The 16,625-nt window shown below is 42.8% G+C and overlaps 1 protein-coding gene across 1 annotated transcript in view; it reads left to right on the forward strand.

The window, feature by feature from the left end:
- grm8b (glutamate receptor, metabotropic 8b) overlaps positions 1-16,625 on the forward strand; it is an 84,947-nt gene that overhangs the window by 36,603 nt on the left and 31,719 nt on the right. The window contains exons 4-6 of the mRNA XM_051073093.1: positions 13,630-13,765; positions 14,645-14,799; positions 14,892-15,029. Of these exons, the coding sequence (XP_050929050.1) occupies positions 13,630-13,765; positions 14,645-14,799; positions 14,892-15,029 (429 nt within the window). The remainder of the gene's footprint in view (positions 1-13,629; positions 13,766-14,644; positions 14,800-14,891; positions 15,030-16,625) is intronic.

A 16,625-nucleotide genomic window follows, 5' to 3' on the forward strand; every position in this document is an offset into this window, starting at 1 on the left:
CATGAATGTAAAAGAAAGAAGACTGTAACCTTTGGTTGGCTGTACCTGACACCTGATAAATGTTCAACCTACAGGGAAAGGGAGGGACCGACAGACCAAAGGATTCTGGACTCAGTTCACTGCTGGAGATTCTCTTTCAAGGTTTCTAAACCTGCACTCTGTCGGCCTCACATCGGCACATTTGATTTGAAACTGTCAGAGACATTGTGAGGGGAAATGACTCAGGACTACAGTTATGCGTCTCTCATGTTCAGCTGAGTATCCAGAGCTCTGCACAGAACTGTTAAATCCAGTGTCTTCCCCTGGCTGCCTGTGCATCACGCTGCACTGTCTCTGCAGCAGCTGGAGGTGTGTGAGTGCAGCAGAGAGCTCAGTTCATTCTCATAGATATGTTGCTCTTTCTGGGTTTGAACCCCGGTTCTTCTGTGTGGAGTTCACATGTTCTCCTTGTGTCTCCGACTTCTTCCCACAGTCCAAACACATGCAGATTAACTGGTGACTCTAAACTGTCCGTCGATGTGAATGTGAATGTGAATGGTTGTTTGTCTCTGTGTGTCAGCCCTGTGATGATGGTGATCTGTCCAGGGTGAACCCCGCCTCTTGCCAGACCTCTTTTTTATAAGAGGTGTTTGTGCAGCACCTTATTACGACCCACAATAAGATTTTCTTAATAAGTGACATCTAGTGGCCGTTGTAATTATGACATCTATTAAGTTGATGTAGTGTAGAAAGCAAAGCAATGTTTGCCAGGAGGTGGTTGGGTCAAACAAACACAGGACCTTCTCACAGGAGACCTGGGTTCGGTTCCCATTTAGAACCTGACAGTTGTTGTTTCTTTGACAATTTTAGCCAAAACCACGATCTTTTCCGAAACCTAACCAGGTTCGTTTTTATGCCTAAACCTGACCAAACAGAGACAACTCAGTAATGTTGACCACATGTTTATTATCATGACAACAAAGCTCCAGTACACCGGCACACTGTACCTGGCACAGTCCTATGGTTGGCATGCCAGTTATATATTCTTTATCTAAATTTAATTTAACAAAATATTTGAAGTTGTGGCTTCATGCAGTTATTTTCTGTCACAGCTAAAATGTTAAAATTCTCCTTCTGCCCTGCAGCCACTCAGTGACAACTCAATAACAGGAAATTATAATTGCGAATAATCTGCAGCCTCTTTGTGGTGCGCAGTTAAAGAAACAAATGTGAAACAAGGATCCCATTGTGAGGCCCTTGTTTTCTCTGTGTGTCAGAGTCCTGAGAGTGAGGGAGGAGCTGTGAGACGAGCTGCTTTCACTGAATACATCATCAGCTGCAGGAAAAACCCTGAGTGCTCCAACCATCCACAGCTCGTTAACAATGACGATGCACTGAAAGACAAACTGGAACAAAGGTTTCTTTTTCACCCGTTAATCCCATGCTCTCTGTGCAACTGTGTGGTTTTACTGTCTTTATTTTTTGTGCTAAATAAATAGAAAACCTTCCTCATGTGGTGGACTTAAGGTGATCAATCAGGTGTTTATTATTGCCTTTTGGCTTCAGAACTTCTCAACTCAACAGGATATAATCAGAATATCTGTTTTGTAATCAGTATTAAAGGTGCTATATGTCAGTTTTTGCTATCACTACATAGCTAATGTTAGCATTAACAGCCGTTTACTCACCAGTCTTCCCTCCTTTGTTAACCAAGAGCTGTCAGAGGTGTTTTGCTTCTGGGTCTATCATTTATTTTCTTTTACTAGAGATAGCATGGTAACCAGCTAACCAACCTTTAAAACTGTGGAGTGAACTTTAATTCAGACTTTTAATTCATGCTTTGATGAAAACATTGTTACATCCCATTCACGGGATAAACCTCTAATTATTCTGACAACTGGATTCAGTTTTGGTTGATATGAAATGAAAACCTCTCGCTCCACCAGCAGACGGTGTCTCCTCGTGTTTCAGGAGAACAGGGGTTAATGATTTTCTCTTTGTGGACACAGAACAACCTTGAGCAGTATCACACAGGTCCTGACTGAGACACAGTGATGAGCTGTTGCAGTGGATTTCATCAGCCACTCCCACTGTGAGAGGACGGACCCTCCCCACGCCATCCTGATGCCGCCTCCTCCTCCTCCAGCAGCGGCGTTGTGTGGAGTACAGATGGAGGGTAATGAGTGAAATGGATGTGATGCTGCTGAACGCTCGCAGGCTTCAAATATGAGGAAAAACCTCTGGAAATGATGAAAGAAACAGGAACAGAAGTCAGAGCGCTGTTTGAGCAATTACACACGACCTAGACTTGACCCTACCGCTGCCGTTAAAGGACCATACCAGAGTTTTCACAGGGTTTAATCCTGAACACTTTCTATCGCAGCATCAGATTCTAGACTGATTTCTCTCCCACCACCTAAACATTGTTGGAGACCAAGCACAGCTAATCGTGGCAACAGCACTCCCCAATGGCAGGAAGGAAAACAAACGATCAATCATGGATTAATCATTATTTTAGCCTTTAAAGTTGAACTAACAGGAAGTAAAGCAACAAAGATCTGCGGCCTCATAAAGTCAGCGAGTCAAAGCAACACATTAACAAAGCAAAGCTACGATGCTCCGCAGCAACTGCTTTTACACCCAATACAAACAAGTTATCAATCAGATCAAAGGTTCATAAAATACGCTCATTAAAATATAGAATATTCGTCTGTTTTAGCTCAAAGACATCTCAGTTTAACCTGTTAGATTTGATTGCTGCCACGTAGTGAAAATCATTACATTGCTTTAAGACATGTCGATTAAATTCAATAATGATCAATAATCAATCATTGATTAACTATGGCCATCCTTAAACCACACCACAAAAACTGCTCAGAAATGTCTGGAAGAGCCCAAGGTGTTGACCTGACCTTCAAAGTCTCCAGATCCCAATGTGACCCAGGATTTGTAGGATGATCTGGAACAAGCCAGATCCATGCCCCCCACCCTGCAACCCGCAGGACCTGGAAGATCCACCACTGATGTCCTGGTGTGCCCCTCCAGCCTTGACACCATTATTGCTCTGAACAGACAGAAACCTACACTGAGTATATTCACTTTACATACACGAAGATGAATCTCTCTGTAAACGGCCTCATTGTATTTCTGTTTATTTGTTGTTCCTGGTCTTTGAACGCCCCTCAGCGCCCCGCCACCTGGACTGAAGTCTGACTCCGGGCCTGATGGGTCTCCTCTTCCTCGTCTCATTTGTTCCTGTTTGTCAGCAGTCAGAGACAGATGCTGAGGCAGGCTGCGAGACAGAACCAGAGCCAGCAGACATATGGACCATCGCCGTCCTCCTCACCTCCTCGTTTGCTCCACTAGTCGTATAATGATTCTCTAAATTAGCTCATTAAAGTTTTTAGGTGAAACTGAAACAGGAAGGAAAGTCTGTTTTAATGGGGGCAGAAAAAATATCTTTCTCTGATTCACATGTTACATTTTCAGGATCTGAAAACTAATCTAATCTAAACTGAGCAGAGCCATAAGGAAGCCTTTAGTTTTAGAGAGAAAATCTAGAAGAGAGTTTGAATTTGAGATTTTCACCTGTAGGCTGAAGTTCAGTGGGTCGAGGTAGTTCAGGTTCACTGGTTCATATTTTAACTTTAAATACTGTGTTCCGATCAGACAAGTATATCTGACAGTTCTGCCTCTGCAGAAGAAGAAACGAGGAAGATGAACGATTCATTCTTTGGTCACATTAAATGTTTATTAAAGAAATAAACTGGGAGAGGCTGTGGTTTACTGTGGTTTAAGGGGCTGAGACGCACATATACCTGACAAGGTTCCACAAAGTAAACACAGCAACAAAAAAATGCAGCAACTTATTGACAACAAATAATCACTCCAGACTCCAGGACAGACTCAGTGTAAAGTGTTTAAAGACTGGGCTGATTATGAACATCACCTGTGCAGGTGTTGGTTCTATGTTTTTAACAGATAAAATATATTTAACTGAACATCTCCAGATCGAACGTGTGGCAGAATATGAAATAATGTACAGAAATAAAGAGAAAAATAAAACTAGAATGAATAAGTAGAAATTCTAGTGTAAAGAAACACGAGGTCAATAATGAAAAACTAAAACTGACATGACTTCACATTAACTGACCTCAGGTCGATGGTGTAGTTTGTGGGTGGAGATAAAAGCTGGAGAACTGGGCGGCAGCGGTCAGAGGTGTTTCTGCAACATAAATCTCTGTTGACTCTGTGTCGTTCATCGACATCTTGTTTTTTGTTGGATGGATGAGTGAATGGATGGTGCAGTAAAACTGATGTAACTCAGTCACAGGTGTGTGTTTATAGAATATTTTATAAGGGGTTTGAACGCAGCTCAGCCAATCACATCAAGGCAAACACTTGTTTACCTTAAACATCATATCTCATCAGTTACTCCTGTGTACAGGTTAATCACCCTGGAGCTTCTCCATCAGAAAACCACTGAGTTACATTTGGAGGTTTTTCATCAATCCACTTAAATCAAATACATTTTCTGGACCAAGAAAGAAGCTGATTCAGCAGCAGAACTTGTTGTATTAATAATTAGGGTTTTTAGAAGGCAGCCAGTCCAGATCTTTACGTCTTGTTTTTTTTAATATTGTACAAATCTCTTTAGTTCTGTATGATCAGGTGTTAGAGGTTAAATCTGAGACAGGATGTTTCTCAGCAGATAAGTTCAGCTTTAATTATCAGAGCTGCAGGTGAAACTCTGTCCTCCTCCTGTAGTTGGATGTTGTGGGTCACTGGGTCTGAGCCAGAATCTCTGCTCCTCTTCACAATGAGCACAGAGTCAGAGTAAAGAAGCTGAACGTGACCCAGTTCAGACTCCTGCTTCCTGTTGGGAGGATATTTTTAGAGCCGAGTGAAGTTCTGGTCCAAACGTCCAAATGCTTCTGATCTGGTTTCTGATCCAGTAAAGTGTTTCTGTTCAGTTCTGTGGAGCAGGTCCTCCACTGATCAGAGGGCCAGAGGTTCAATCGCTGGTTAGATACTGAACCTGTGATTGGTCCTGTGGTCGGACGACAAAGTGTTTTTACCAAAGTCTGACATTTCCTGTGGTGGCAGAGCGATGTCCATCCAGAAACTGCTTCGGCTAAAAACCTGAAAGCTAAGTGCTCAGCTCCAGACAGTAAATAACTCTCAAAGGTTTCTTTTTTGAGACCTTCTCCTGTGTGAGAAAGCAGATTCAAGCAGATTCAGAACTGTACATTTACTCATTTGACCAAGTTCATTTCCCCTGATGTCGAGCCCTCATTCCCTCGCTGCAAAGGCAGCAGGTTATATACACATGCTCTGTGTGCTGACGTTTTTAACCTCCTGAGACGCCGTGTCGTCATATGAGGACCTCACATTTTGGGTTTGCTGCACCTTATACTTTCCACAAATTAGCTAAGCCAGCTAACTTTAGCGCCTTCTCTCTACGAGCCCACAGCTTTATCAGTCCTTTGCTGTGCTGCACAAAAATATCAACAATAGCTCGCTATTCACCTTAGCTGGGTGAAGATAGCTACCAGCTGGACTGGGAGCTTTAAGGTGGACTGGGAGCTTTAAGGTGGACTGGGAGCTTTGTGCAGACACTGCTTCGCTTGTTTCATCCGTCTTTCATGTCGAGGCTGTGCATGTGTTACCCAGGAAACCTTTCATGGTCGAGCATTCGGGGGCTCAAAGGCGAGGAATGAAAGAGGCGAGTGGGCACAGACGTCCTGTTTCTATCTGTCACTCTCTCTCAGCATTGGGGGGGTTACAGAGCGATAAACACTCGCTGCCATGGTGAACTGTTAATTGAAAGGTCAGTGTAAAGGCTTTGCCAGAGGCTCCAGCTTTAATGATATCTGTTATTACCAATAATTCCATTAGGCAGCGTGCCTTTATCCCCGGACGGGTTTATTCAGACGCCCGCTGAGAGACTTTCCTCGGCCCGAGCTGAAAAACAAAGTGAAATTGTATTAGTCCTTCTCTTTGGTCCTGTATCTACTCTTCATTTACGCTTCAGTCGTTTCCACATCATTAAAACTACGCTGCATCAGAGCTCATGTTTGTGTGTGAAAGACAAAAGACCTCCTGTTTTCTTTCGTTCCAGGTTAAGACGAATCACTCTTATTAGCCAGAAGAAAGACCTGTTTGATAGAAATCCAGATACATTTATATGAGAAATGACTCGAGGAACACAACAAGTTGTTTAAAACAACAATTTAAACAAACTTAAATTCTCCTCTCGTTTTTTAGATCCCTTTCCATTTTCTTTTCTGAAATAAGTAAATCTGTGGTGTCGAGAGAATTAACTCCTTCAGTTGGGTCCAGCAGCTTACAGCAGAGATGTTCCTGCAGAGCTTAAAGTAAATCCTCAGCCTGTTAGAAGCTGCAGGGATTTCCTTATCTGTTTCCCAGGAAATGGGAGAATATTCCCACATTATCACTGCAAGAATGTGTGTGTGTGTGTGTGTGTGTGTGTGTGTGTGTGTGTGTGTGTGTCGTAAATTGTACACGATGACGTCTCACGCAGAGTCTGTTAACTGATTGTTTCCCACTTTGTCACCCAAAGTTAATTCAGTGGATGTGAGCGCAGCAGGGAAAAAGCCTCAGCCGCTGATTTAGCACTTTGGTTTTCCTCTATTGGAAAATTCTCAGTTAAACCTCATTAAAATCATGTTGTGTGTGTGTGTGTGTGTGTGTGTGTGTGTGTGTGTGTGCGCTTCTTCATCTTTATTATTTTCACATTTACCTGCTGTTGTTACTTCAGGAGGCTCCAGAGAAAATCTCCTGTTGACAGTAACAAATACTACAGTACATATTACTGTGTGACTGTCAGTGGTGGAAGAAGTAATCAGGTACTTTACTGCAGTAAAAGTACCACACAGTAACACAGACACACTAACAGATGAAGGCAGTGGTATTCCAGTTCTGTTCAATAATAGAACATTTCTGAGATGATTCCCAGTCAAGTCCAACAGTTATTTATATTCTATAAAAGACTTGAGGGTGATTCTGTCAGAACACAACGATGTGGTGTTATTGCATCATGTATCACTGACAGCAACACTGCCCCCCCCCATCTGTCAGTCATGTGTCTGTCTAACAACACTGATGATTTTGCTTCTTAAAAATTTAGAAAGCTCCTGCTGCTCTGTGAAGTCAACAGGCTGAACAGAGCTGTTTTCTTAGACCAAATACAACTCTCTGCTTCCTCAAAATCCTTATAGACAAACACACAAATATACAATTTAATATTTATAGTAATTTGGTAAAACAGCCGGACACTGTAGCTTCTAGCAAACGTTACTCAAACAGGAAGAAATAAAGCATTTGTTGGGGACTATTTTCAGCGGCGGATGAATCCACATTTGGTGCTGTAGGACAGAATCTGTAGGACCGAGCAGAAACCCAGTGTTAAAGTGTGTCTCAGTTTAGTTTTATTTTTAGTTGTAACTCTTAATTTCACACCAGTCCTTCAAAATAAAAGTCTTCAGCTTTTGTCACATCAATAAAAAAATCATTAAACACCATCAGGAGCTGAAGTGGTGACATGGCCGATGCTTTAACACCTCCTCTCTCTACATCCCAGTTATTGTGTATAATCCACTAACATGTTGGAAACTCTTTATCAGTAATGGATTTACGTTTCACATTAACTTTATATTCAGAGATCTGGGTGATGATGAATGGTGCTGAGGCTCCGCTGACCTTCACTCTCCTGAATCCCATTTAATTCAACGAACCTGAGTTGATTTTATCTCTCAGCTGCAGAACAAATCGCCCAATCTGTTCACACTGTTAATAACAACACAAAGTTTGTGATTATTAGAAAACACAGTCTGCTCTCTGACACTTTCTCTCCTTTTGTTTTTTAACAGTTCTTTCTTTCCAAACATGAAGCTCCTTTTCACGTTTTATTAAATATACTGCAGTTCAGAAACACTGAGCGCAGACTGATTCCCTTTGCATAATGTCCTTTATGGTGGACGTCCACTGATGTGGACAGTTGTTTATTGGATTACACTGCAGCAGCTGTTAGCGGTGGTTAGCGGTACAGAGCTCTGCAGCACTGATCCTAAAACCAGGAAGTCAGTTAGCATGTTAGCATGTTAGCTCTTCCTGTTGTCAGTGTGTTTCTGGTTAAATGTCTGAAATAAGGTCTGTGGTTTTAACACAAGCTCAAGACATTTTCAGGTTTTATTCTCCGACATAAAATGGGTCAGTAAATCCCCCACTCCTGATGTTTGAAGCTTTTACGTGTCTTAAAAAAGGCGGTTGCTAACGAGTGTCTAAATGAGACTACAGAGGTTGTCGGGGACGTTAACATGAAAACCCATCTACTCACCAGTCCACCTTTACAGCCTCGTTGTGTTTCTACTCACGCTCTTTCAAACTCTCACTAACTTTCTAAGAAGAAAGGCTTTTGTAGAAGAGCTCAGAGCTAAATGAAATGACCAGTTGGAAGCTTAGTGGTGGAGACACATTTATCTTTGGAAATGTTGACATCTGCTCGTCTCTGGTTTGAACAGCTGCAGCTAAAAGACTTTATCTTTCTCCCCTGTTTGACCTCAGTGTTTCTGTGTCGTCTTCATGTTCGAACTTCATCCATTTGTCCTGAGTTTGTATCTGACAGCTGCTCCAGAAGCTGAAATTTTAATTTGAAAGTGCTGCCTCTCTGTGCTGCTGCAGATCTTATTTGTATGCAAATATGAGCCTCAGAGTGTAGATAGAGTGAGCTGCCGTTCACTTCAGTGTGAGCGGTAAATCAGACATGTTTAGATGGAGACGCTAACACACGGATTCCACAGGGATTCATCATGAGCTGCGACAAAGCTTCAGGGAGATTCACTGTTATTACAGCAAAGAAAATCAACTGTGACGCCACGATTCTGTTCCTCAGAAACTTCTCTGTTTTCTTTCAACTTTCTCTGGACATGAACGTCTTTTACTGAAGTAAAAGTACCGCACAGTAACACAGACACACTAACAGATGGAGGCAGTGGTATTCCAGTTCTGCTCAGTAAAATTCCTGTTTTTGTCAGTGGAGTCTGGTGCTGATATACAGTGATGTTTCTGGTTAAACTGAAAGGATCTGACTCTTTAATAGAAGTGTTGGCAGCTGTATTAATATTCAGTTGTTTTCAGTTTTCTAATATCACTGCTGACTCTGTGTTTTCTCTGTTAGAGTGAAACTCGTCCATACGTGGAGCAGAACAAGTTGCCTGATAGAGCAACCTGGGGACATTGTTTATACTGTTGGTCAAACAGCATGAACAGATGCTGTTGATCAGGCTGAAATGACGATGATGAGTATGTGCAGCTTAGATTTCAGGTTTTGTGAATGTAACTTGGAGTAAACATGTTTCCTCCTGCACAGACGACCGCTGCAACCTGTCCATACGTTTAATTAGAAAGAAGAAGACAGACCAAAGTTGAACGAGTGAGAAACCCTCTGACTGAGCTGATGCTGCTGCCATCTCTCTCTCTCTCTCTGATACATAATCCTAAACCTCGGCTGAAAAGAAGCCTGTAGAGGAGAGCTGCTCCAGCTCCAATCTGATGCCCTGATGGACCTGTGTAACGCAGGAATGAGTTCAGAATGGGATCAATTTTACTCTGAAAGCGTCTGAATGAAGCCGAGTCTTGAGGGAGCGACAGCAGACGGCTCGCTGATGATAATGGCAGCAGGGTCTTAAATGTTTTTTATCTCCATCCTTCGCCTGCAGCCTGAACAGACAGCTCGTCTTTCTCTGGCAGAGATAGAACTTCAACTCTGTGACTTTTCTGTCATTTTACACAGTATTTTTACTACACGGCCACTTCAGCTGTGAAGTGATGGCAACACTTAATTCTACAGGTCCATCATTTCTTAATAACCTCTGAGGTTTCCTGGAAAGACCTGTGTAAGTCAAGACTAATTACAGAGACAGTTCAGCAGGGTTTTCTGTCAGCACCAGACGCGTAGCCAGTAACGGGCCCATTCACGTCTGAGTAAAATGCAGTTTTTAAAAGTTTTTAAAGTTTTATCAAAGTCTGTAACCTGTGACACAAAAATGGACAATATTTCAGAGCTCCCCCTGAATGTCTCAAAGTGAGCTCAGGTGAGCTCGTGTCCTTTTCCTACCTCCCCTTAGCTCCCCCGTAATTTGAACACTGGGCCCATCATTTTGTACTGGCCCACACAAAATACAATTTCTGCCTACGCCACTGGTCAGCACTACTACTTTCTCTGTTTCAAGTCACGTCACTGTCTTCTATCGTTCCAACTCTGATCTTAAACCAGATGAAGGATTTTAGTCGTCAGACGTCTGGATCTTCAGGAATCAGAGAAACAAGCTGAACAAACAGCTGCTCTCTACGTCCTGAGTCCACTCAACATCCTCCCAGAGAAACATCCACTCTTAACATCAAACTGTTTCATTCAGAGTTTTACTGGTTTGAATCAGCTGCTCTGTTTGTTTGGAGAGGAGGAGACTCTGAGGAGGATCCAGCTCCTGATCCATCAACACTGAAAGAATCGAAAACGAGTCGAGTTGTTAAGCAATGAAATCAAACCGACTACTTCTGTCACTCAGCTGGACGATGTATGCAGCTTTTGTATCCGAATTTGTAACTGAGTCCTGACTAAAATGAGAACAGTCTAATTTTAGAGCCGGGCGACATGAAAAACATCTCATCATGATAAATTAGTGAAAGTGACACTCTTATCTGTTGTTGTGCAGGTTTCACACTGGTTGTTTTAGGGGGACCAGCAGGACCTGGTCTGGGTCTGTAAAGTCTTTCATTGTGGTTCAGATGTTAGAACAGATCAGTGGTGTCTATCAACGTTGGATCGACCAAGTCTTATATTTCTATTGAGGAAAAGTTATTTTGTTATTGTTTTATCACTGAGCCATGTCTGATTTATTGCATTATTTTCAGATAATTTCTCAGCAATGGTCTGAGCTCCAGCAGTGATGATAATATTTTACTTTTCATGCCTCTCAACAGGAGAAAAACAAAAAGCTTCAGTTGATCTTAGCGAGGAGCCGAGAGGATGGTGATGTCTGAGCGACTGGCAGAGAGTTTGAGTTTGGATCATAATGTTTTTATTGTTGAATCATAAGTTTACGGCTTTTGTTATCCCGCTGACCTCGGCCTGTGCCGACGACTCAGATCGTTCAGTAAATACAACGTGGAGGAGGTGGTAGGTGGAGAAACAATGATGCTGCTGCATCCTCGACCTTGTATCATCAGAGAAATAACAGATGAAACAATAACACTTTGGTCTCTTTAGCTTAAATGGTTTATAACACAATATAATGTAGCTGTAAGCAAACAAGGACATTTGGAAGTGTTTACTAAGGAGCACATTTTCATGTGAATATCTCAGTTAAATTCAGACTTGTGTAGATGTAGATCTTCAGTCTTGTTAAGATATGTTTTCAGTGTTTTATCTCTTTGCTGCAGTAATCTGAAACTCTCCGACCCTGGCTCTACCTCCTTAAAAACCCAGTCAGACGGCTCTGCTGTTTAAACAATCGAGGTCAGACTGAGCAGACGTGATTATTTTCAGCTGTGACTACTTTCTTTTTCCCTCGAGACTTCCTGCGACAGTCAGTCGGCAAGTTTCTCCGTCTTTCTTGCCAACCCTCAGAAAAAAAATCCTCTCCAGAGCCAATTAAGTTGGAACAGCTTACAGTCTGAGGGTTGCTTCTACCGCAGCCTCTACTGTACTCGACTTCATTTCATGTCAGACGCTCAGAGTTCATCTTCAAAACTCCACCACTGCTCTCGTTTATCTGCCCCGGGGGCGATGCTGCAGGAACAATATCACAAACTTGGAGAGTGTTTTTAGCCGCGGAGTCTTCAGAGAGTTTAACGATGCGACGGAGAGAAAACATCAACTTTTATTACTGAACCCTGAAGGGGAGTCAGCTGATTACAGCAGCAGAGAGGAGGAAACAGATCCAGCAGACATAACATTAAAGGACATGAATACATCTGTGATAAAGAAGAAGAAGAGGAAGAAGAAGAAGAGGACAATGAGATCGAACTGCAATATTATTCCTTTGCAGCGACTGCTGTGAACAGAGGTATCAGGTTTTCAAATCATCCGTCACATTCGTGTGAAGGAGATAGATAATGTTCACTTGGACTTAAGGATAACCTGATTAGAATTTAGTAGTCAAAGGTTTAAGGTCATGCTTTTGGCCATAACTCAAGAATTCACTCAAGAATTAACTGTAATTGGACTGGTTGGTGGAGACATATAACAGTGAGGTGGTGATTATAAATTGCTTGCTTGCTTTTAAACCTTTTTTAAAACAGGGTAAAACATCTTCAAGACCCTCAAGCCAGTCCAGTTTCTTTAATACAACAGTGGATGACTTCAGACTTCTCTTCATTACTTTCATATTCATCTTTAATCGCAGCCCAAGCTGCAGCCTTCAGAAAAAGTTTAAATCACAGACTGGTTGTCCTCAGTGATGTTAATATGGAATCAGATTCTCAGTCTGTGAAGCTCATTGTAAAGAAACCAAGTTGTGGGATGCACAAGATTTATCACTGTTCTTCCTGCAGGGACCATGACAGTCTGAACCTGCGGGTAGCACAACATGAAAACAATGAGGATCCATTGTTAGAGAACCATGAGCAAATGTTGAAATGTTTCAGTCTGGATCCTCAGAATAAAACAAACTTCCTTTCCACACAGTGAACTTCAGATTTCTGTCGTCCTTCATGTGAGTCTGCTGTTTCAGCAGCATGAACATCTGGAAGCAAATACGTTAACACATCTGCTTCTGTTTGTAAATCTGTTAACGACTGCGGTCTGTCTTCAGTCCTGTTTATCTGTTGACTGTGGTATTATCTTCTCATTATGCTCTGCCGTAATGTTAATTATCTTCACTGTTTGTCTTGTTTTTATCTTCACTGTGCTGCTGCTCTGACGTTTGACCACAGGGATCATTAAACTTTCATCTGCAGTCGCTGAGACAAAGGTCAGGAGGTTTATTAAAACTGCTAAACGCTGTCAGATTATCACCAGCGTCTCACTGAGGGGAGATTCATTCATGAGGAATCTGTTTAACCTGATACAGAGTCTGAATTCTATTTAGGTCTTATAAAACCAAAGAAAGAGAAATGGACTTTCCAAAGACTCATATTTTTGATCTGCTTTGTTCTGTCCTGTCTTAAAGACAGATGATGAGCAGGGAGAAAAAGAAAGACCGTTATGATGGAGAGTGATCATGTGATCTGTGTTTTCAGGTGTGTTAGTATGGACAGAGATAAGTCTTTAGGGTCACAAGTTATAGTGTGTCCATTTCCAACATGATTCATGGCCCTAAAGACTCATACGATGGCCTTGATCAGGAACTTGGACATGAACCCAGAGTTGTTCCCGGTTGGTGTGAAGGTGGCACTGTAAGAGAGGAGCCTTTGGTCTGAATGTCCACTGTGAAAGACGCTGAGCTCTGATTGGTTCGTGTCCAACAGGTCCTCTGTGATGTTTCTCAGTCAAATCTCCGACAGATACGATCAAATAATCTGTCACAGTTTCAACATCTGAGACGACAGAACCCTCCTCGAAGCTGATCTGATACTGAACATCTCTCCTCCTCCCTCCCCTCTCTCCCCCTCCCTCCCCTCTCTCAGGTGGGGTCTGTATCGCTCAGTCTCTGAAGATTCCCCGGGAACCGAGACCCGGCGAGTTCGACAAGATCATCCTCCGTCTGCTCGAGACGCCCAACGCCCGCGCTGTCATCATGTTCACTAACGAGGACGACATCCGGTACACACACACACACACACACACACACACACACACACACTTACTGTGTGATTTCAGTATAAACACACCTTTGTTCTGTATCTGTATGTTGTCGGTGTATTCAGTCAGATCATCATCAGTCTCTGAGAGCAGATTAAGATAACGAGCTTCAATTATCTGAGTGAACTGAGAACACACACACACACACACACACACACACACACACACACACACACACTCGATCAGTGTAACAGCTGATGTTAATCTCTCTGAGTCACAGAGGAGACGGCGAAGGACCAGACTGATCTGACTTCTTAACAACATTCACACGTTCATGTTCCCATCAGGAAGAACTTTGATCAGAACTGATGCATTAATGTGTTCATCACTTTAATGTTGTAGCTGGTGAAGGTGGGGGGTGTTTTAATGACCGCGTATACAGCTGCTTGTGGATCAATAAAGTCTTTGACCTGTAATAATCATTTATAATTAATTTGTTGAATATATTTTGATTCATCTGAATCTGCAAAGTAACTAGAGTAATCAGATACATTAAATACAGGAGAGTAAAAAGAACATTTCCCTCTGAAGTATAGTGGGGTACGAGTATAAAGTAGCATTAAGTAGAAATACTCAAGTGAAGTACAAATACTTCAACACTACACTTGGTACTTGAGTAAATGTACTCAGTTACTTTCCACCACTGGTTAGTGCTGTTTCAGGTCAAAATGTGGATTTGATTGGCTCTCTCTGATTGGCTGTCTCTGATTGGCTGCTCTGATTGGTTGTCTCTGATTGGCTGTCTGGTCTCTGATTGGTTCTCTCTGATTGGTTGTCTCTGATGGGCTGTCTCTGATTGGCCTGGTCCTCTGATTGGTTCTCTCTGATTGGTTGTCTCAGGCGAATCCTGGATGCTGCGAAGCGTAACAACCTGACGGGTCACTTCCTGTGGGTGGGCTCTGACAGCTGGGGCTCTAAGATCTCCCCGGTGGTCCAGCAGGAGCGAGTGGCCGAGGGCGCCGTCACCATCCTCCCCAAGAGGGCATCTGTGGACGGTGAGGACGATCATGTGATGAACCTGACAACATGTCTGACATTTTGTCACAGATCCAGAGTGTAATAAAGGTTTTTTTCTTTCTCTCTGTAGCGTTCGACCGTTACTTCAAGAGTCGCTCTCTGTCCAACAACCGCAGGAACGTCTGGTTCGCCGAGTTCTGGGAGGAAAACTTCGGCTGTAAACTGGGGATGCACGGGAAGAGACCGGGCAGCCCCAAGAAGTGTACAGGTGAGAAACACCGGGGATCAAAGGTCAACGTGGAAGACACTGGTTTTGTTTCACAGCGACAAAAACTTTTCTCCTTCTCCTTCTTTTTTTACTCCTCTGTCAACGACTCCTCCTCTCCTCTACTCCTCCTTCCTTTCCTTCCTGCCCTCAGTCCTCCATCTCCTTCTTTCCTCCTCCTCCTCTCCTTATCTAACCCTCTCTCCCTCTGTGGCCCAGCTGTGGGTCAAACAAACAAACAACTCCCCGTTTTTTGGCATTTAAAACCCTCTGAGGCTGATTTTGTGATTTCTGGGCCACAAAATAAACTGAATCATTTACTCCTTAAAAACCTCTCTCCTCTGCACCCAAACAAACCCCCGAAGCATCGACTGGAATCACATCGTGGAAATCTAATGTGTTCCTCTGGGGTCAAAACGCCCCAGAAACTACAAAACCATGATGAGGTTAAAGTCTTTGTTCCTGACTCAGCTGTTCTGACGAGGCTCAGGGTGAGTTCAGGCAACAGAAACATGCAGATACACTTTGTTTTCATTCTTTAAAGCAGCAACAGACCAATGAGAAAACATGTTACAAGTGAAGATATAGGAAAATCAGACGTTGCTGTCCAGGATGATTACATGGTGGCACCTGGTGCAGTTTTCCTCCTCCTCTTCTCTCCGAGCTGTTGATAGATTTATCTGTCAAAGTCTGATTAGACTCACGCCTTCTTTTGTTAAGGGACATCAGGTTGTGACAGTGTGATGAAATAAACCTGCACACCTTTTTTTTGTTTTCTCTGCTCAGAACAGTTTTGGTGAAAAGTTTTGTGTAATAATTCTGCAGCACATTGAGCAGCGTTGTAGATAAATTATTCCCGACAGTGAAGGAGGAGCAGCCAACAAAACAAACATGGTGAATCAGCGGTTATTTACTTTGTTATACAGAAAGTTTCAGAGGATTTGAGACTGGAAAGAAAATTTATATGAGAAGTGTCACACTGTGTGAAGGATGAGACCGAGGTGAACGATGAAGCCACTTTAAATACGACTGCTGGAGCCAGGAAACACCATTGTACTGCACAGGAGGCAGGTAGAGAGGGAGGGAGGTGTCACACGAACAAAGTCGTCCAATTAAAACGTAAAATGTATTAAAATAAGTCGTCAGTGCTCTGGGAAGGTAGCAGGCTTTGGCTGTGTCAGGGAGGGGGGAGGCTGTGTTGATGACCCTTTGAAGAACCTTTTTGTCAGTGTATCACACCAGTAATTGAGTAATTGCAGAGTGTAATTGCTGACAGTGTTTCAGCTGGTTTCAACTCACCATAACACCTGGAGTTTCTTCTTCTGTCAGTCATGCAGCTCTCAGCAGGCAGAACTTTCCCTCCATTTCCACCACATCTCTTCTTCCACCACCTTAGTTTTATGGTTCGGCCATTTTACGACAAGACGAGCCGCTAAAAAAAGCATAACAAGGCATTGAATCATTGACTTTTAGGCGTCGGCCCTGTACAATCCACCAGCTGTGATTAACTCAACAACTCATCTGCTGACTGCTGCGTTCGTAAGTTTGGTGATGGAAACCACCCAGATTGTTTTCATGCAGTAGAGACCAGAGTCGTCT

The sequence above is a fragment of the Lates calcarifer genome, linkage group LG10 (genome assembly GCF_001640805.2).
Source record: "Lates calcarifer isolate ASB-BC8 linkage group LG10, TLL_Latcal_v3, whole genome shotgun sequence".
NCBI lineage: Eukaryota > Metazoa > Chordata > Actinopteri > Centropomidae > Lates > Lates calcarifer.